The sequence below is a fragment of the Carcharodon carcharias genome, chromosome 14, assembly GCF_017639515.1.
Source record: "Carcharodon carcharias isolate sCarCar2 chromosome 14, sCarCar2.pri, whole genome shotgun sequence".
NCBI lineage: Eukaryota > Metazoa > Chordata > Chondrichthyes > Lamniformes > Lamnidae > Carcharodon > Carcharodon carcharias.
In genome coordinates this window covers 135,879,330-135,900,875 of record NC_054480.1, presented here as the reverse complement: position 1 = coordinate 135,900,875, position 21,546 = coordinate 135,879,330, and the positions used below count along the sequence as shown (strand labels likewise).

The 21,546-nt window shown below is 46.8% G+C and overlaps 1 protein-coding gene across 5 annotated transcripts in view; it reads left to right on the top strand.

Moving 5' to 3' along the window:
- Nucleotides 1–21,546, top strand: part of LOC121286971 (guanine nucleotide-binding protein subunit alpha-11-like) — a 91,594-nt gene that overhangs the window by 57,198 nt on the left and 12,850 nt on the right. For all 5 annotated transcript variants that reach the window (XM_041204335.1, XM_041204337.1, XM_041204336.1 and 2 more), the window contains 2 exons: nucleotides 11,010–11,164; nucleotides 18,837–18,965. In XM_041204335.1, the coding sequence (XP_041060269.1) occupies nucleotides 11,010–11,164; nucleotides 18,837–18,965 (284 nt within the window). The remainder of the gene's footprint in view (nucleotides 1–11,009; nucleotides 11,165–18,836; nucleotides 18,966–21,546) is intronic.

Below are 21,546 nucleotides of genomic sequence, written 5' to 3'. Positions count from 1 at the left end.
CAATATTAATTTGCATGTGCAAAAAGGAACAGGATACTGACAGAAATATTACCTGTTTGGCTGAATGAAGCAATTGCTCAGACTAAATTATTTTCTTGCCAGACAATCTCAAGTGGGTAATCTCACACCATTAATCCTCTATTTGCTTTTGCCAGTAAAGTGTATTAGTGCAGGTAGCCAGCATTTATCAGCTGTGACAACAAGCAACATGGAAAGGGAGATTTAGACCTTATTAATAATGTATTTCACTTACAAATTCTATACATTCACAGCCACAGTAGGGCTATGTTCAAATTTTACTTTATACCAAGAGAGTGAAAACCATTCTTGCTTCACTTCTAAAATTATTCCATCCTGTAAGAAGGATTGTAATGGAGACCACATTATGATAAAGTACTTAACATCTTGAAAGGTTATCAGTGCTCTTTTGTTCTCTTTATAACGAGACAAGGCATTGTTGAAGTATCTCTTTCATGGGTACTTATGTCAGGCATCTGATATCTCCATTCAAAGAGCAAGAAATTACTTTACAGTAAGGCTCAAGGACCTTTTCCTGTTTCCTTTCGGGGTGCATTTGATGATGCCACTGTTGCAGTGGGTGTACTTCCTGCCAATATACAGTTGCAGTGCCTGTATCAATATTTCCCACATATTACATACTATGCATAATCTCCAACAACCTTCTTTCTCTGTCCTCATTACATTCACTATATTTAATCTTCATTAATCTATATTCTACCATATCATAACATACCATATTTAATACTCAATAATACAGTTTCCACTGTATTATTATAGTCTATTATTAATTATATAGTCAACAATGTCAATTTCATATTATTTGCCCACCTCAGTTTCCAGTCATAAAATTACTTACGCGGTTGGTATTAAACCCATATCCTGCTATATAATGGCATATTCTGTACAGTTTTTGGTGCGCTAATTGATTAACCCTTAATAATTGATCACATGCTTGATTGTTTCAAGATTTATTTTCAGCCTGAGATTGAGGTAACACTGAGGTAGACTTGAACTCCTCTCAGCACTAATCTGTACTCAAACATCAGGTAAAAAGGCACATGGGCAGACGGATGCAAAGAGAGGTGATTGTGAATGCACAAAATGCCTTCAAGTTGGTGTCAGGCGATATAGTGCTTTCTGCTTTTTTTATTTTTCATGCTTACCATAGTGATGAATGCCGGTGCTGAAACACTCCCTAACGTTAGCACCAAGCGCTGTCAAGTTGAGTCAATTATTGTGCAGTTCGATGCAGAGAGGCCTGCACGACCCCAACAGTAGGCCGCAGAAATAAAGATAGAACCTGCTGGAAATTCTCAGTAGGTCAGGCAGCTTCTGTGGAAAGAGAAACAGAGTTTCTGGTTTCTAATGACGTTTTGTTGGGACTGGCAAAAGTTAGGGATGTAACAGGTTGTAAGCAAGTACAGAGGCAGGGAAAGGTGGGAGGTGGGGGAGGGCAAGAAACAACCAAAGGGAAGATTTGTTAATCGGGTGGAAGGCAGGAGTGATTAACTGATAAAAGAATGTTGACACAAGGGAATAGGGGGGCGGGAATATGACAAGTAAAGATACAAATGATGAGTGGAGAAGAATTGTAAATGGCCACAGCAGAAATGTTACCAGCACCTGGTGTCCAGAAACAAAATGAGAACGGGGTCTCAGACTTCTCTGGAGAAAAGAAGCAATGTCTAATGCAACAGCATTGCATTTTTCACTTCACTACACTAATCAATCTTAGGCCTGTTTGAGTGACTCTGCCAATTAATGCAAATTAGAGTTAGTTTTGTGCTGTAGACCCATAGCCCACCAAGAGCAGGATTGAGACTGCCTAAAGCCCCGTAGATCTCATAGCTAGATGTCAGGAGAGATATTCATCCCATGAACCCAAATCTCAGGCAGGAAAAGTTCCATTACTCCCATCTGTTCCCCGAATTGTATTTGATAACTCGTCTTTATATAGAAGTTGTCACACGGAAGCATCTCAAAACACTTCAAAAAGTGGAGATGTAAACAGCATCAGGAAAGGGGTGGGTTTTTGGAGGGAGTCATCTAAATGGTCACAGAAATATTTTCCTTAGAAGCCTTTTGATTGGAAGAAAAAGGTAGGAAGGAGTGAACTCCAGAGGTCAAGGGCATAATGATTGTCCAAGAGCAGGTGGCAAATTAGAGTTAAGGCCAATAATCAATCACATTTGTGTTGAATGGCAGTGCAGTCTTGAGGGGCCAGGTTGTCTACTTCAGCTGCTATTCCTTATGTTCTTGTGTTTAATCAGTCTCTTATGGAGCAGAGGGAGTAGGGATGAAGTAGTAACTTGAATTCAGAGGTTTGACGGGTAGTGAGTTTTGTGTGTAGCTGGAGAAGATAACATTGGGCAGAATGAGACCGCATGCAGTGGACTTTGAAATTGAGGATCTTGAAGTTAAATTTGTGGCGATTCAGACGGGTACTGAAACTATGTAGGGTGATAGCTGTATGGGATGTTGTAGGGAAGAGGACGAGGGAGCAGGGAGGCTTGGACCTGCAAAGGGTGGAGAGAGGGATATCAGTAAGGAAAGCATTTGCTAAGTCAATTCTTGAACTGATGAATGCATGGGTTTATGCTTCAGTAGTGGTGGTGGAACCCTGGGTATAGGCAAGCATTGCTCAGGAGGTGGAAGAACGTGGTTTTGGTAATAAAGGGGATGAAAGGTTATACCAGCTCATGGTTAAACAGGATGGCCCGGTTTATACAAACATACGAACACACGACTTAGGAACAGGAGTAGGCCACTTGGCCCTTTGAGCTTGCTCCGCCATTCAATTGCTGATCTGATTGTAACCTCAACTCTGCATCCTTGCCTACCCACAATAACCTTTCATCCCCTTGCTTATCAAGAATCTATCGATCTCTGTCTTAAAAATATTCGATGACTCTGCTTCCATAGTCTTTTGAGAAAGGGAGTTCCAAAGACTGACGACCCACTGAGAGAAAAAAATTCTCCTCATCTCTGTCTTAAATAGGCGAACCTTATTTTTAACAGTGGCCCCTGGTACTAGATTCTCCCACAAGAGACAATGTCCTCCCCACATCTCCTAAACTATTGTTAGGGCAATGGAAGTGAAAATTTTCCTATTGATAATTGGACTGGAAAAAGCAGAGAGTGCAGGAATTTCTAGTTAATACTCATCTCTACTTTTATATTAAATTATTAATGATAGCAATAATTCCTTTGTCCATGTACTGTACAGAAGATTGCACCACAAAACATTTCTCTGTTAAAACTTTTGCAAACATTTTGGTTAATGGTTGAAGAATGTACCTATTTAAGTACAAAAATACTTTGAAAAGCAAAATCTATTGATGAAAATAGTAAAATATTAACAGGAGATTTCAATTGAGGAAATTTTGTTAAAATTGAGTGTTTTTTTTGGGTTGGAGCTCCGGTACCCAGTCTTTAACAAATCCTTGCTTGCCTGCAAGCCAATGACAACAAGACAAGAAAGAGATTGCTTATGTGGCACGTCAGCCAATATTTGGAAAGGAAAGATAGACTCAAGTGAGTTCCAACATCATTTCTTCCAAATCCTGTCCACTTTCACCAGATTCCCAGCATTCATTTATTTCATTTTAGCTAAAACAAAGCTATTACAGATCAGGCAATGATGCTGCCTGACACAACCAACTGGAGGTAAGCTTCTTATGGAGGGGTGACCGATAGAATTTCAGGGCTCTCTTCCATTATTATCTCATAGCCCAGCTGTAGGGAGTAACCAATACCTCATATTCCAGCTGTATGGAGTGTGCTAGTTAGATAGTCAATGTCAGGCATTTCAGAAATGCTTGGATAGTCCTTATTTCAATTAGCAATATCCATGCAAACTGACTGCTAATTACATTAACATTGTGTAGGAATATGCATGAATAGAGTTAACGTGTAAAAATACCGACAGAACAGTCAGTTCAGACTTGGAGTAGCTTTACTAATTGGAGGAAAGAAACTCATACAATATTAATCGCTCAAATTAAACTTCCCAAACTTAATAAACATGTGAATTCATTATCAGGCAATTGATCTAACCATTTAAATTGTGTTTACTCTGAGGGCAAAATTTTAACCTTGGCGGGTGGGTGCATGCTTGACCCACTCGAGCGTAAACTGATGCGTGTTGACGTTGGGCGAACCTCATCAATGGGCAGGAAGAGGTTTCCTAAAGCAAATAAAAATTTTTAAATTTAACTAATAACGTCTCTGCTCATGTGACAGAGTCACCTGAAGGGACATGTTTTATAACATCTTTCATTTTTAAAAAGAAAGTTTTTTTAAACTCTTCATCTGCCTGAGGAAGATTCTGGAGCATGCACTCACACGCATGCGGAAAGTTCGTGCTGGCCCCGCTTGCACTCCACCACCCCCTGCCCACCGCCCCCCCCACGCCCGCTGACCGCACAGGCACCGCTGAGCGCTGCTGCTCATGTTACACGCTGGGAGGGCTTTAATTGGCCCCGCCAGTGTGAAATCGCCCTCTGGCCTCGATCGCAGGCGGTGGTCCGCTTCCTGACCATGCCCAACACCCCCCCCACCCCCACCCCCCCCCACCCCCGCAGCGCTCCCCCGACAAGGGAAAAATTCTGCCCTTAAAGTTAATTTTACAGACTGCCCGACGGCTGAGTGATGAAGTCACCATCGCTGAGGCATGGTTTGGTCCCTGGTTAATGCTGAGTTAGCTAAAGTTAGCTAGAGCAGTGGTATGGGTGGCCACAATTAGCCACCATGTTGGTTTACGGAAGGGAAAATGACTTTAAGGAAGGTGCACAAGTAGGAGTCAGTTCACAACAAGGTTGGGTTCAGTAGTGATGTTCTCTGCATTCAGAGAGTCTACCAACACTGGCTGTGAAGGCCCACATGAAGCATGGCTTTGGGATGAGAAGGTGGGGAGTAGCTGGTGCCCAAGCATTCCAGTGAGGGACCCTCCAGTAAGGGACTCTCAACTTCTGGAAAGGAAGGAGAGAAATACCCCCAGATGAGGTGCCCCTCGGATCCTTACCACATGACAATTCAATACATTGCTGCAAATGCTCTGTACTGTGCTGTCATAACAGCCAATTTCCGATCTGACTATCTTTGCAGCCTATATATGTGACACTGCCAACCGCATAAGATCACAAGATAAATACAGATGAGGAATATAGGTGAATGAGGATAGGATTGATGGGTGAATGGGAATTATTTTTGGCCAAGTTGATGGGCAGGGAATAGCAGCTCTGCAGGCAGCACCTCAGAGTAAGCAGGGTCATTTTCAGCTTTAGTGGGCCAGAGAGTGCTGTGTTGTGGATTGGCCACCAGCTGTACACGCCACTTGATTTTACTTTCTCAGGAGAGAATGTTGAAAAATCGCCCATTGCACCTCCAGCTACAAAGGCATGTATAAGGGGATCAGCAGTGGAGAAGAAAGGAGGAGCAGACTCATTTCAAGATTACTGTTTAAGGGCAACGTTCACTTACTTTGTAACATTGACATTTAGAGTTGGCCATTTGTTAGAATTTTCACTGTGAAACGATTATTTTTGTGAAGTTGTTCCCTTTGGCAGCCGAGTATAATGCTACAAGGAGACATAGGAAATTTGCTTTATGGATGTGGAAATAGGAATATCAGAGGGAAAAACTGACAAGAAATGCTCCAGATATAAGATGATGTATTTATTACTAATTCATATCCTGCGATTTTTGTTAAGAACAATTGTAATCTTTCAGTGAATTGTAATTAGAGGGTGGGAGATAATTGGCCAGGGTGCATGGATGTAATTCAGTCCCAATTTTAAAGTTTTACATTCCATTATTACTTTTATATTGACACACACACTGGGAGGAATTGTCCCAGACTTGCACTAAGTGCAGTAGCGGGCAGGTAAAGCGTCATTTTACCCACCGGCCACAATGGCGGCTTTTCAGGGCTAATTGTCCCAAACCCGCCGCATTAATTACACGTCCCCGGGAAACACGCCGTTTCCACGGTGGGCAGCCTGTCATTCACCCGCCAGGCCATCACCTCGCTGCTTCATCACGCCAGGCGCCATATTTAAAAGTCCAGCCACACGCGCACACGTCTCAGTGTTTCCAGCCCAGGACTGCTACAGGGAAGATGTACGCAAAAGGGAAAGAGACTGCAGCCCCCAGGTTTGATGATGCATCACTGGAATGCCTTTTGGGCATCATGGAGGCCCGCTGCAAAATCCTCTACCTGCGCTCTGGTCACAGCGGAGTGACCAACCAGGCTTGGGGGCAGTGACAACAGTGGTCAGTGCCAATGCCCTTCAAAAGAAGACAGCCACCCAGTGCCACAAGTGGATGAATGATCTCTGTTCCCCCAGGCTAATTTACTCTTCTCATCACTTTCAACTCACACACTCACAAACCCATCACACACCTACAGGGCCCTCACTCGCTGCCTGTTCAAGGGACATCACCATTCACTCGCTCACACATACCTTCATTGCCCTCATCCCGCCCATGGGACCACTCACCACCCACACATGCCAGACATACTTATCATCTGGCCTGGCAGGCGTTCTGCTTACACTCTCTCCCATCTCTATTCATGCAGGATAAGCTGGCAAGAGGGAGAGGTCGCAGACTGGTGGAGGAATGCCTAAAATCAAGGTCCTCATGGACTTTGAAAACTGAGCCATCCAGCTGGCCGGCAATGGCCGGGACCAGTCCTGTGCTGACAGTGAGGTCGGTGCTGCTTGACCAAGTGAGGGTCCAGCAGTGCAACATCCATCAGACAACCATGCTGTGAGTGATGTGTCCTGTTTCAGAGGCCACTGCCATGCACTAATTACCTCCCCTTGCTATCGCAGGCACAACTGAGAAACAGCCAACAGACTCCATGACCCGGCCTTGAATCAAGCCCTGAAGAAACCTCTGAAGGGGAATCTGGAGGCATCCTCTTTGAAGTCCCATCACAGCGCTCACACACATCCTCCACCAGCACAGAAACACACACCTTGATGGGACCTATCTTTAGAATAGCTTTGAGATCACAATCTGTTGAGCACATCGCACTGCCTGATCCACAGCAGGCAGAGGCAGGGACTTTCCAGGTCCCCGGCACTCGGTGGACTGCTGGAGCACAGAAATTTGCTGAGTCCGAGTTATATGACGAGCCTCTGGACTCGGTCATATCACAATTGCTGAAGCTGCAAAGGCAAGCTCGGGAACACCAGGAAGGGTTCTCCGCTGCACTCCTCAGATTGCAAGGCACAATGGAGGAGTCCGTCCATCTTCAGGCTGAGGTGATAGCACCAGCATTGCCAATGCACCGAGGTTAACACTGGTAGGATGGCAGCTGGTCCAGGACTTCGCTTTTGCACTGCTGCGAGGGCTCAACTCTATCACTGACGCCATAGCTGGCCTCCAACAGTGTGTACACGAGAGGGGTGCAGGGCAGCTCGATCTCTGTCTAGCCATCCCTTCTCCACAAGGAGTCAGCCAGGAGCCCTTGGGCACCCATAGGGAGGAGGATCAGCAAGTGTACCCCCCCACCGGAGCCATCCACCCAGGTAACTCCGAGAGTGCCTGGCCCATCCGAATCCCCTCTTTCTGTAACATCAGCAACTCCAGCTTCACAGGCCGAGGAGGGTGCCACTGCCACACAGCAGGACCCCGAAAGCAGGCTGGAGCCCTCCAACTCTCGGCCCTCCAGAGGACGCCTGCTAAGGTCATCACAGACAGGGTGTCACAGTCAGCAGGCTGCCTTTAACTCCGCTGTGGCTATCCGGGGAGCACCAAGACATAGCGGCAGGTTTAAGAAAGTTAAGAAGATGTATTTGCACAGCCTGGGCACGGGGGTCAACACTTGTACATAATGTTCACTATTGTCAATAAACTCCCAAGAATGTCTCCCTGCCTAAGGCTCCTTGTTCTGATGAGCAGTGTTCGTGTCACTCGGATGTGAAAACTTGCTGCACAAGATAAAGGCAGGTGTCTCAGTCCAGGGCCTCTACCCTGTGCTTTGTGCAGCCTTCAGACCACAGTGATGGTCCTGCCTCACACTCCATGGAGACATTACTGATGCCTGCACCTCAATGGTGCTCATCATTGCTGCCAGAATGTGGTGAGCAGGCGCCACAGAGTTCTGTCATTCTCTCTGTGTGCTCTCAGCACCTTTAAGGTGGGGCTGGCCCCATCTCTTCAGCATCTGTGACCGGTGATGCTGTGCTCTTGAAGGGCTCAGGTGCTGAAGGCAGGCAAAGAATCAGATGCTTTTAAAGTTTTATGGCCGCATCTCCATGAAATGATCCTGACCACAGAGCGCAAGCGAGCTGCCCTCGGCCAGACAGCAGTCAGACATCCTCAGAGGCTATGTGAAGATCAATGGAGTGTCCTCACTGCATGTTGTCATCATCCTCCTGCAATCAAGTGACTGTTAGGGCCTACACTGCATCAGGAGCATTCTCCCAGAGGGCATGTGTGTTGCCATTTGCCAGACTGGAGTCAAATGTTCATAGATGCAATGTGAGAATCAATGGTGTTTCCACACTGCAGGTCGTCATCATCCTCCACAAATATAGCAGCTATGAGGGCCTTCCAAGCATGCTTGCCTCATCTGGCCAGTGCGAGGGCCTCATGCCTGTCATCATCTTTGAGGACCTCCTCACCCTCATCCCCGTTGGGATCTTCCTCTAGACCTCCAGCTCCTCACCCTGTTGCAGTGCCAGGTTGTATAGGGCACAGCAGATGAAGACAATGCGTGACACCCTCTGTGGACTGTATTGCAGGGCTCCACCAGACTGGTCCAGGCACTGGAACCTCATCTTCAGCATCCCAATAATCTGCTCCACCAAGGTGCGAGCTGCAGCATGAGCCTCATTATAGCGTCGCTCTGCTGCAGTCTGAAGCCGCTGCATGGGTGTCAGCAGCCACATCTTCTGTGGGGAGCCCTTGTCTCCAAGGAGCCATCCCTGCAGATTTTGTGGGCCCTGGAAGACATCAGGGATCTGTGTCCAACTGAAAATGTAGGAGTTGTGCGCAGACCTGCAGATGTATTTGTGGTGGTCGCACACCAGCTGCACATTCAGCGAATGGAACCCCTTGCAGTTGACATAGTTGACCACGTGCTTTGACAGAGATCAGAGCACCACGTGAGTGTAGTCGATTGCACCCTGCACCTGAGATCTGGGCAAATCCAATCGCTCTTGCATCCTGGCTGCCTTGGTCCTGGGTGAAATGGACAAAGTTGTGTGCCCTTGCAAAGATGGCATCTGTGACCTCATGGATGCATTTGTGGCTGGAGGCCTGTGATACTCCACTGAGGTCACCTTTGGAGCCCTGAAAGGAGCCACTGGTGTAAAAGTTGAGTGCCTCTGTCACTTTCATGGCCACTGGCAATGGATGCCCTCCATGGCACCATCAGCTGGCAGATGTGATTGACCAACTCCCTAGACATGTGCAGTCTTCGGCGACACTGGTTCCCGGTCATCTGCAAGAGTGAAAGGTGGCATCCATAGACCCCGGGTGTTGCAAGGTGCCAACCAGCGACTGCTCACTGTGGCTCTTCGGTGGCATGTGCAGGAGCCCCAGCCACCACTTCTTCCAGAGGGTGCTGCTCCTCCCTCTGCGCAGCCACGTGCCTAAGTCACTGTCTCCTTCATTGTCTTCGCTCTCTATTGGCCATCAGGCATACAGCTTGGTCACCAGGCTCCATGATCCTAATGTACTCCTCCTGCAGGATGAAAGAGAGAGAAACGTGGGTTATCATGGGTGTACTAAGAAACTGCCTTGTTAAGTCTGAAGGCCCCTTAACACATCCCGGAGAGCGCTGGCTACCGCTTGGATGGCCAGAGACTAGTGCGTTGGATGTTTGCCCAAAACTCCACCCACTTCTGCTCCGCTCCACCTGACTGGTTGGCGCCAACTTTGCCCACTGGACTGCATGCTGTGCTCTCAGCTCAGGCACAGGCATTCTCCTAACCCGCACTGCAGGGCTGCACTGTTAGCTTGGACCATGGGGGAGACTGGTCCAAACCTAGATAATGACATTGCAAGGGGCTTTGAGCACCTCCACCAGTGACTGCTCCATGGCCAGCTTTAGCGAGGAGATTGTACAGCGTGCCCAGCCATCCAGCTGTTCTGTAGTCCACTAAAATGCTCATTATTTTGCAGTGTGTGCCCGAGGGGTGAAATGCTCTGGGGCATTTGGTGGCACTTTGATGCGTCTGTATTGCTTGAGTGGGCAGGGAATCATCACAGTGTGGCTATGCCTGAACTGTCTCAGCTGCAAAGGAATGGTCACTTTATACAAGGTTTCCCTAATACATGGGCCGCTTCCCCCGCCTGCCCCTCACCCCAAGTCACCTCAACCGCAGGGCAGCCCTTGCCCACTCACCCCCCCAAGTCACTTCAATCTTGAAGCTCAACAGGCGACTCAGGCGAGCACTCCACCACGTTACTGTGTATTCACCTCCGAGCTCCCCTCAAAGTGCAGCCCACTAAGTGCACGCCTTTTATATGCTGTTGTGATACACGTTTACGTGCAATCACACCGACATAGGCGGACGATCCAGTGGTGGGGAACTATTCCTGTGGGCTGGGCTTATAACGAAATGAAGATGCATTATAATGAGGTTCCCAATGTCCGATTGCGAGAAACGCGCCTCGCCATTGGCGGGCTTTGCAGACGATCATGGACTGGTTTCACGACATCATGAACCTGATTTTTGGTCTTCTCGCCAAATTGTCCACCCATGACACCAAACACACCCGAAGCCAGTGGGCAAGGAAAGTCCCGGCCACTATGTCGACATTTAAAATGGAAATGCTTATGTAAACTTGTCACGCTGTAATTACACCCTCCCTCCAGTAATGGTGCTGTACTGCCTCCTTCTGGTTAACTCCTGCTGTGGTAAACATTTAGAATTTGTCGAACATGCTTCATAACAAGCCAAGGAACAAAAGTCAGTGAATCAAATCCATGCCACTTCTACCATTTACATTCTTATTTAATTTAACAGGAAAATTCTCAGGTAGTAAAGGAATTAGAAGCCTATAAAATCACTACTCTTGAAAGACTGGATGCGGATGCGATTAAAAGCTTATGGAATGATCCAGGAGTAAGGGCATGTTATGAACGGCGTCGGGAGTACCAGTTGCTTGACTCTACAAATTAGTAAGTCCTTATTTTTTTTTTCCTTTCAGTTCAATTAGAATGAACAACGATGTCAGTCTTTGCATTTTAAGTCTGTCTGTGCTGCCTATTTTGATAATTCAGGAATGTAGGAAATTTGCCTCAGTAATTCCATTCTGTTTTTATTTGATCTCAGCATCCAGCCACCCGACTCTCAATCTCATCGTTCTCCAGAATTACACATAGTTGCCTTTTGAACTGACTTATGTGGTTTAATGGTCTTCCATGGTAACTATTCCTATATATCTATTAGCTTCAGTGTGAAATGCAAAGATATGAACCAGGAGCAGGAGTAGGCCACTCAGCCCCTTGAGCCTGCTTTGCCATTCAGTAAGATCATGGCTGATCTGATTGGAACCCCAACTCCACATTCTCACCTACCCCTAATAACCCTTCACTGCCCCCCCCCCTCCCCCCCCCCCCCCCCCCCCAGTTGCTTATCGAGAATCTATTTACCTCTGCTTTAAAAATATTCGAAGACTCTGCTTCCACTGCCTTTTGAGGAAGAGAGTTCCAAAGAGTCATGACCCTTTGAGAGAAAAAATTTCTCCTCATCTCTGTATTAAATGGTCAGCCTTTTATTTTTAAACAGTGATTCCTAGCTCCCACAAGAGGAAACATCCTTCCACACTGTCAAGACCCCTCAGGATCTTATAGGTTTCAATCAAATCACCTCTCACTCTTCTAAACTCCAGTGGATAAAAGTCTAGCCTTTCCTTATAAGGCAACCCCGCCCATTCCTGGTATTAGTCTAATGAGCCTTCTCTGAACTGCTTCCAATGCATTTACATCCTTCCTTAAATAAGGAGACCAGTGTTGTGCACAGTACTCCAGATGTGGTCCCACCAACGCCCTGTGTAATTGAAGCATAACCTCCCTACTTTTGTAATCAATTCCCCTCATAAGAGACAATAACATTCTATTAGTTTCCTAATTGCTTGCTACACCTGTATACTAACTTTTTGCAATTCATGCACTAGGACACCCAGATCCCTCTGCATCTCAGAGCCCTGCAATCTCTCACTATTTAGATAATAAGCTGCTTTTTCATTCTTCCTGCCAAAATGGACAATTTCACATTTTCCCACATTATACTCCATTTGCCAGATCTTTGCCCACTCACTTAACCTATCTATATCTCTTTATAGCTTCCTTATGTCCTCTTTAGATCTTAGTTTCCTTTCTATCTTTGTGTCATCAGCAAATTTATAATTTTTTTTATTCACCCACGGGATGTGGGCTTTGCTGGCTGGGCCAGTATTTATTGCCCATCCCTAGTTGCCCTTGAGAAGGTGGTGGTGAACTGCTGCAATCCATGTGGTGTAGGTACACCCATAGTGCTGTTAGGAAGGGAGTTCCAGGATTTTGACCCAGCAACAGTGAAGGAATGGCGATATGTTTCCAAGTCAGGGTAGTGAGCGACTTGGAGGGGAACTTCCAGATGGTGGTGTTCAGGTGTTAGCAACAATACCTTTGGTCCCTTCATCCAAGTCATTTATATAACTTATAAAATGTTGAGGCCCCAGCATTGATCCCTGCGGCACACGTTCACTATATCTTGCCAACCAGAAAATTACTCATTTATTCCTACTGTCTGTTTCCTGTTGGCTAGCCAATCTTCTATCCATGCCAGTATGTTACCATCTACACCATGAGCTTTTATTTTCCACAATAACCTTTGATGTGGTAATTTATCAAATGCTTTCTGAAAATCTAAATATAGCACGTCACTTCTCAAAGAACTCCAATAAATTGGATGATTTCTCTCTAATAAATTGGGTAAACATGATTTCTCACAAAACCATGTTGACTCTACGTGATTGCCTTAAGTGCCCTGCCATAGCATCTTTACTAATAGCCTCTCACATTTTCCTCATTACAGATGTTAAGCTAACTGGCCTGCTGTTTCCTGCTTTCTGTCTTTTGCTATTTTCCAATCTAATGGTTCCTTCCCTGAATCTAGGCATTTTGGAAAATTAAAATCAATGCATCAACTATCTCACTAGCCGCTTCTTTTAAGACCTGAGAATGAAGTCCATCAGGACACCGGGACTTGTCAACCCAAAGTTCCAACAATTTGCTTAGTACCTCTTACAGTAAATAGTTTTCCTGAATTCGCCACTTGCTTCCCATTGAAATAACAGGTGGGATCTTCATCTCACTACTTAGGCAGAAACAGAATCATAGATACTTTAGAGTTGGCTACTCGCCTGTTCCAATGTTCGGCCCGGCCCTGATTTAGGTAGTCTGTGCTCTCTCAGGAACAGGCAGTGGCCTCGTTAATACATTAAATAAGGTTCAAATGACACAGTTAGGACCCCTATAGAATTTTGCTGTCAATCAGTGCTGTCACCTCTGTGTCCTGACAAACTATGGGTGTGGCAGAAACAGAATTACCTGGAAAAACTCAGCAGGTCTGGCAGCATCGGCGGAGAAGAAAAGAATTGATGTTTCGAGTCCTCATGACCCTTCAACAGAACTAGGTGAATCCAAGGAAAGGGGTGAAATATAAGCTGGTTTAAGGTGTGGGGGGGGGGTGTGATTTGGGTGGGGGGAGAGAAGTGGAGGAGGGTGGTGTGGTTGTAGGGACAAGCAAGCAGTGATAGGAGCAGATCATCAAAAGATGTCACAGACAAAAGAACAAAAGAACACATAGGTGTTGAAGTTGGTGATATTATCTAAATGAATGTGCTAATTAAGAATAGATGGTAGGGCACTCAAGGTATAGCTCTAGTGGGGGTGGGGGGAGCATAAAAGATTTAAAAATATTTAAAAATAATGGAAATAGGTAGGAAAAAGAAACATCCATATAATTTATTGGAAAAAACAAAAGGAAGGGGGAAGAAACAGAAAGGGGGTGGGGATGGAGGAGGGAGTTCAAGACCTAAAGTTGTTGAATTCAATATTCAGTCCAGAAGGCTGTAAAGTGCCTAGTCGGAAGATGAGGTGCTGTTCCTCCAGTTTGCGTTGGGATTCACTGGAACAATGCAGCAAGCCAAGGACAGACATGTGGGCAAGAAAGCAGGGTGGAGTGTTAAAATGGCAAGCGACAGGGAGATTTGGGTTTCCGCCAACTCCAGCATGATGCCGCTACCAAACACATCTTCCCTTCACCCCCCGCTGTCAGCATTCCTTGGGGATCATTCCCTCCGGGACACCCTAGTCCACTCCTCCACCATCCCCTACTCCTCAACCCCCACCTATGGCACCTCCCCATGCCCACGCAAAAGATGTAACACCTGCCCCTTCACTTCCTCTCTCCTCACCATCCAAGGGCCCAAACACTCCTTTCAAGTGAAGCAGCATTTCACTTGCATTTCCCCCAACTTAGTCTACTGCATTCGTTGCTCCCAATGCGGTCTCCTCTACATTGGAGAGACGAAACGTAAACTGGGCGACCGCGTTGCAGAACACCTGCGGTCTGTCCGCAACAATGACCCAAACCTCCCTGTCGCTTGCCATTTTAATACTCCACCCTGCTCTCTTGCCCACATGTCTGTCCTTGGCTTGCTGCATTGTTCCAATGAAGCCCAACGCAAACTGGAGAAACAGCACCTCATCTTCCGACTAGGCACTTTACAGCCTTCCAGACTGAATATTGAATTCAACAACTTTAGGTCTTGAGCTCCCTCCTCCATCCCCACCCCCTTTCTGTTTCTTCCCCCTTCCTTTTGTTTTTTTCCAATAAATTATATAGATGTTTCTTTTCCTACCTATTTCCATTATTTTTAAATATTTTTAAATCTTTTATGCTCCCCCCACCCCCACTAGAGCTATACCTTGAGTGCCCTACCATCCATTCTTAATTAGCACATTTGTTTAGATAATATCACCAACTTCAACACCTATGTGTTCTTTTGTTCTTTTGTCTGTGACATCTTTTGATGATCTGCTCCTATCACTTGCTTGTCCCTACAACCACACACCCCCCCACACTTCTCCACCCCCGCCACCCCCCCCCCCCGCCCCCGCCAACACACACACCTTAAACCAGCTTATATTTCACCCCTTTCCTTGGATTCACCTAGTTCTGTTGAAGGGTCATGAGGACTCGAAACGTCAATTCTTTTCTTCTCTGCCGATGCTGCCAGACCTGCTGAGTTTTCCCAGGTAATTCTGTTTTTGTTTTGGATTTCCAGCATCCGCAGTTTTTTGTTTTTATTTATGGGTGTGGCAGGTTTGGCAGCAGCCATTGGGGGTACTACAAAATGGGATCATAAGCTGCAGGCACAGGAAGCTGGAGGCAGATGTAGCATTATCATTTACTTCACTCCTTTAGGGATTTTTAAGCCGTAGAGACTTTCTCAAGATGAATTCCTTGCTGCTTTGCATTGTCTTTGTATTGCCCTATTAGTGCTTCATTGACCTGCCCTATTTAGTCCCCACCTTTAAGGTGCTGATGCAGATTTGTGCCCCTCCCAAATGATGAACTGCCTATAACATGATTAGTGATTAGTCATCAGGTAGGCGGAGCAGTTGCTGATACCCAACCAAAAACTGAAGCTTGGCCCAGATGGTTATAGGGAGGTGGGGATGCGGTGGACTGAAGCTTGGAGCAGCTGGGAAACCCAGGAATGTAGGTCAGGGGGGCAGCTGGGTGAGAGGTTAGGGTTTGAAGTGATCATGGTGGGTGGATGTCTATTGTAGGGAGGGAAGTATGTAAGCTTGGCACACTGGGGATGGAGGTGAGTATTTCCACTCTTCCTGACCCGTCAGGATCGGCACTTACCTGCTGGATCCAGCCTTGCTTGCCTCCCTTCAGCTGCCGGGTTTCCCAAGGCCTGGGAAATCCAGCTACTAACAGTTAAATTTAAATGGCTACTAAAATAAGAGGCACACAGGCTTGTTAACGTATTTGAATAACGGACTCACCTCTGTTGAGCTTGTTCATTGGGAGGCCATGGCGTAGTGGTGTTGCCGGTGGATTAGTAATCCAGAGACCCAGGGTAATGCTCTGGGGACCCGGGTTCGAGTCCCACCACAGCAGATGGTGGAACTTGAATTCAGTAAAAAATCTGGAATTAAAAGCAACAGCCTGACATAGTCAACCTCACAGAATCAAACCTTACAGATAATGTCCCAGGCTCCACCACCACCATCCCTGGGTATGTCCTGCAGGACAGGCCCAGCAGAGTGGGCTGCACAGTGGTATACAGTCGGGAGGGAGTTGCCCTGGGAGTCCTCAACATTGACTCTGGACCCCTTGAAGTCTCATGGCATCAGGCCAAACATGGGCAAGGAAACCTCCTGCTGATTACCACACACCGCCCTCCCTCAGCTGATGAATCAGTGCTTCTCCATGTCGAATACCACTTGGAAGAAACACTGAGGAAAGAATGTACGCTGGGTGGCGTGTTCAATGCCCATCACCAAGATTGGCTCAGTAGCACCACTACTGACTGAGTTGGGTGAGTCCTGAAGGAAATAACTGCTAGACAGGATCTGCGGCTGGCGGTGAGGGAACCAACATGAGGGGGAAACATACTTGATCTCATCCTCACCAACCATCTGTCCATGACAGCATCGGTAGTTGTGGGGACAAAGTCCCGCCTTCACATTGAGGATACCCTCCATCGTGCTAAATGGGATAGATTTCAGACAGATCTAGCAGCTCGAGAGATACTATGGGCCATCAGCAGCAACGGAATTATACTCCAACAAAACCTGTAACCTTATGGCCCAGCATATCCCCCACTCTGCCATTACCATCAAGCCAGGAGATCAACCCTGGTTCAATGAAGAGTGCAGGAGGGCATGCCAGGAGCAGCACCAGACATTCCTAAAAATAAGGTGTCAACCTGGTGAAGCTATAACACAGGACTACTTGCATGCCAAACAGCATAAGCAGTAAGCGATAGATAGGGCTAAGTGATCCCACAACCAATGGATCAGATCTATGTTCTGCAGTCCTGCCACATTCAGTCCTGAATGGTGGTGGACAGTTAAACAACTCACTGGAGGAGGAGGCTCCCCAGATATCCCCATCCTCAATGTTAGAGGAGCCCAGCACATCAGTGCAAAAGATAAGGCTGAAGCATTTGCTACAATCTTCAGCCAAAAATTCCAAGTGGATGATCCACCTCAGCCTTCTCCGGAGGTCCCCAGCATCACAGATGCCAGTCTTCAGCCAATTCGATTCACTCCACATGATATGAAGAAACAAGTGAAGGTACTGGATACTGCAAAGGCTATGGGCCCAGATAATATTCCAGCAATAGTAATGAAGACTTGTGCTCCAGAACTTGCCGCGCCCCTAGCCAAGCTGTTCTGGTACAGCTACAACACTGGCATCTACCCAGCTATGTGGAAAGTTGCCAAGGCATGCCCTGTACGGAAAAAGCAGGACAAATCCACCCCGGCCAATTACTGCCCCATCAGTCTACCCTCATCTTTATTAAAGTAAGGGAAGGGGTCATCAACAGTGCTATCGAGCAGACACTTGCTTAGCAATAACCTGCTCACTGACACCCAGTTTGGGTTCCGCCAGGGCCACTCAGCTTCTGACCTGATTACGGCCTTGGTTAAAACATGGACAAAAGAGCTGAACTCCCGAGGTGAGGTGAGAGTGACTGCACTTGACACCAAGGCAGCATTTTACAGAGTGTGGCATCAAGGAGTCCTAGTAAAACTGGAGTCAATGGGAATCAGGGGCAAAACTCTCCACTGGTTGGAGTCAAACCTAACACAAAGGAAGAAGGTTGTGGTTGTTGGAGGTCAGTCATCTCAGCTCCAGGAAATCACAGCAGGAGTTCCTCAGGGTAGTGTCCTAGGCCCAACCATCTTCAGCTGCTTCATCAATGACCTTCCTTCCATCATAAGGTCAGAAGTAGAGATGTTCACTGATGATTGCACAATGTTCAGCACCATTCACAACTCCTCAGATATTGAAGAGTCCATGTCCAAATGCAGCAAAACCTGGACAATATCCAGGCTTGGGCTGACAAGTGGCAAGTAACATTCATGCCACACAAGTGTCAGGCAATAACCATCTCCAACAAGAAAGAATCCAACCATCACCCTTGATATTCAATGGCATTACCATCACTGAATCCCCCACTGTCAACATTATTATTGCCCAGAAACTGAACAGGACTAGCCATGTATAAAAATATAAATATATAAATATAAATACTGTAGCTACAAGAGCATGTCAGAGGCTAGGAATTGCGCGATGAGTATCTCACCTCCTGACTCCCCAAAGCCTGTCCACCATCTACAATGCACAAGTCAGGAGTGTGATGGAATACTCCCCACTTGTCTGGTTGAGTGCAACTTCCAGAACATTCAAGAAGCTTGACACCGTCTAGGACAAAGCATTCACTCCCTCCACCACTGATGCACAGTAGCAGCAGTGTGTGTACCATCTACAAGATGCAATGCAGGAATTCACCAAGGGTCCTTAGGCAGCACCTTCCAAACCCACAACCACTGCCATCTAGAAGGACTGGGGCAGCAGATAGATGGGAACACCACCACCTGGAAGTTCCCCTCCAAGTCACTCAGCATCCTGACTTGGAAATATATCGCCGGTCCTTCACTGTCACTGGGTCAAAATCCTAGAGCTCCCTCCCTAACAGCACTGTGGATGCTCCTGATACATCCTTTAAATCCTACTGGTGCCCTACTCACACTAGTCTGTTCATTTCTTTTGCAGTTACCTGACTGACATTGATCGAATTGCAGCTAGTGATTATATACCAACAGATCAAGATGTATTGCGGGTTCGAGTACCAACGACAGGCATTAATGAGTATTCATTTAATATGCATCGAGTATCCTTAAGGTATGCAGAAACCACTTTGTGGGAATGAGAAGAAAAGTCTAAACTCATTGGGAGTATATGTTCCTGGCTCAACAGCAAAAGGAGTTAGCAAAATAAACTCTTTAATCACCCTGATTTGTTTGTTAACAGTAGTGAACAGAGGGAAATATATCCTCTAGAGTGGGGCGGGGGGCAATGTTTCAACAGCTGGAAGCATGTATTGTGCACCAGTGGAATTATGTTTTAAATCTAATTTTCCAGAGTGTGCACTGGTAAGTCCCACAATAATTAAACTATGATTTACAAGGAAGCCTGATACCCAGCCCAGCAATGTAACTTTTAACATGCTTTATTTCCATTGACCTGAAGGTTTTACTCCCTTTCACTTTCATTTCTATTCTTTCTCACTCATTCATGTTTTCTCCTTGCCTCATTTCCCTTCTTCTCACCTTATTATCCTCTCTCTCTCTGTCTCCCTCTCTCATTCTACCTCACTTTTAACACTTGTCATTTCATTCCTCACATTTCTTCTTTTACTGCCTCTTTGACTCAATCCCTCCCTGTCTCTTATTCCTTCTTTTCCTCTTTCATCCCCTCTTTCCCTCCTTTTCTTCCCCTCATTTCCTTTTTTTCACATTTCCTGTCATTTATACTTTCATTGCACACAGGGAGCAGAAGGCATGAGAGAACCAGACTGTATAAGGATTCAGATAGGGCGTGGTAGGAGAAGCAAGCACACAGCAGGTCATTGGCAAATCCTGGTAGCTGTTATTAATAAGATCATAAGAAATAGGAGCAGGTCATTCAGCCCATCAACCGTACTCTACCATTTGATAAGATCATAGCTGATCTGATTAACTTCCTTCATGTTCCCCATAATATTTTAGCTCCCTTGTTGCTCATAAATCTGTCTAACTCGGCCTTGAATATATTCAATGAGCCAGCCTCAGCAGGGCTGTGGAAGGCTATTCCACAGAGTAATGCGAATAGAAAATAGTTTTCGAGTAAACGGTGGGATTGATGACCTCTGCTCTTTTCGAAGGTGCGAGACATTTTATAGCCCCGGACAGGAACACATTATAATCAATGAAGCAGATATGCTTCACATCAACGAGGATGGTTCATTGCTGGAACTGAAAGGGTTAATAAAATCAAGAAGCTGGGGCCAAAGTCCATGATTTTCTGTCCATTAGTTTTGCAGGATAGAAAGTCAGAACTGCAGGTCTGTGATTTCCAACCTGTGCTTCCTGAGTGCACCAGGAGTTCCCCATCATGGAATCAGGCTTCATTGGCTGGTCCCAGGCTACCTGTAACCCACATTAAACTTGCATTAAATTGGCTGTATTGGATTTATTTAACTGAATATTGGATAAGGTTCTACTAAGTCTGACTGGAGCCGCAAAGTTGAATTGAAGGAGCATTGAAGATAGGTAGAAATGTATCTTAGGCCAGAATCTTTCGCTCGCCAGGCGGGCTCAGCAGGGGGTAGGGGGTAACCCGACTGCCGCCCGTGATCGGCTCCACACCGCCGTTTTACATGGGCAGCGAGAAGGGGCGGGCGGGGGCGGGAGTTCAGTTGTCTGCTGGGTCCAATGGCTACCTGGCGGCCGATTCAAAAGCAGCCCAGAGCAGCCCCTGGAAGGCCGCCATTGAGGGACACAAAATGGTCAAGATGGATCCGGTTGCTGGTAGACATGGCAGGCGGGAGGGCAGGTCGGTGGGGCAGTCGGCCCCGCGTTCCTCTGACAAGTACCTCACTGCCCTCCTGGAGGAGGTGGCAGCAGAAATCCTTGTCCCCAGGGACGGGAGGAGGAGGCGCCCCCCCCCCACCACCTTACCAAAAAGGCCTGGGAGGAGGTGGCATCCTGGGTCAGCAGCCTTAATGTGGTGAGATGCACGTGGGTGCCGAGCCGGAAGAGCTTCAATGATCTCCTGCGATCGGGATGGGTGAGTACCGTTTTGCCATGGATCATTTAGCACAGCAGTTAAGAGCCGCCCATCCCCTTCTTGGACCTCAGAGGTCTTACGGTGTGAGTGACAAATGTCAATGAGGCAGCATCTGGCCAAGGGGATGAGCCCTGGATGCTTGGACTGAGTGTCTTGCGGCTCCAGGGTCACGAATCAGCTGAGCCCTGCGAGGTTTTCCTCAGGTGGGGTTGTCCAGGCTGCAGTGGTGCTGCAGGTAGAGGGTGGGCTAATCAATGCTCCTCTCTCCTCTCATGAAAATACATCCCCTAACAATGCTGAGAGGTTGTGGACTGGCGGGGAACTGCCCCACTTATTCATCTTGACCTGATATGAGCGGGAGGCCATGGAGAGATGCCATGCGCCTAGGTCAAGTGGCCACGGTGAGGTTGGGGTGTCACAGGGAGGTAAGAGTGCCGTGCATTGAGGTCAGAATATCTGTCATTGTAACCAATCCACTGTAGTCTCTATATTGATGTGGGCCTCGAACCTGTGATCCCTACTGATAATGGAGAGACGAGGGCACCATGATGCAAATCTCTGTCTCATCCAGGTTCCAGGCATGCACAGTAACAGTGCAATGACTTCACCAATGACATGTCCATGTTCTTCCTTTCAGGCTCACCAGCAGCCCATC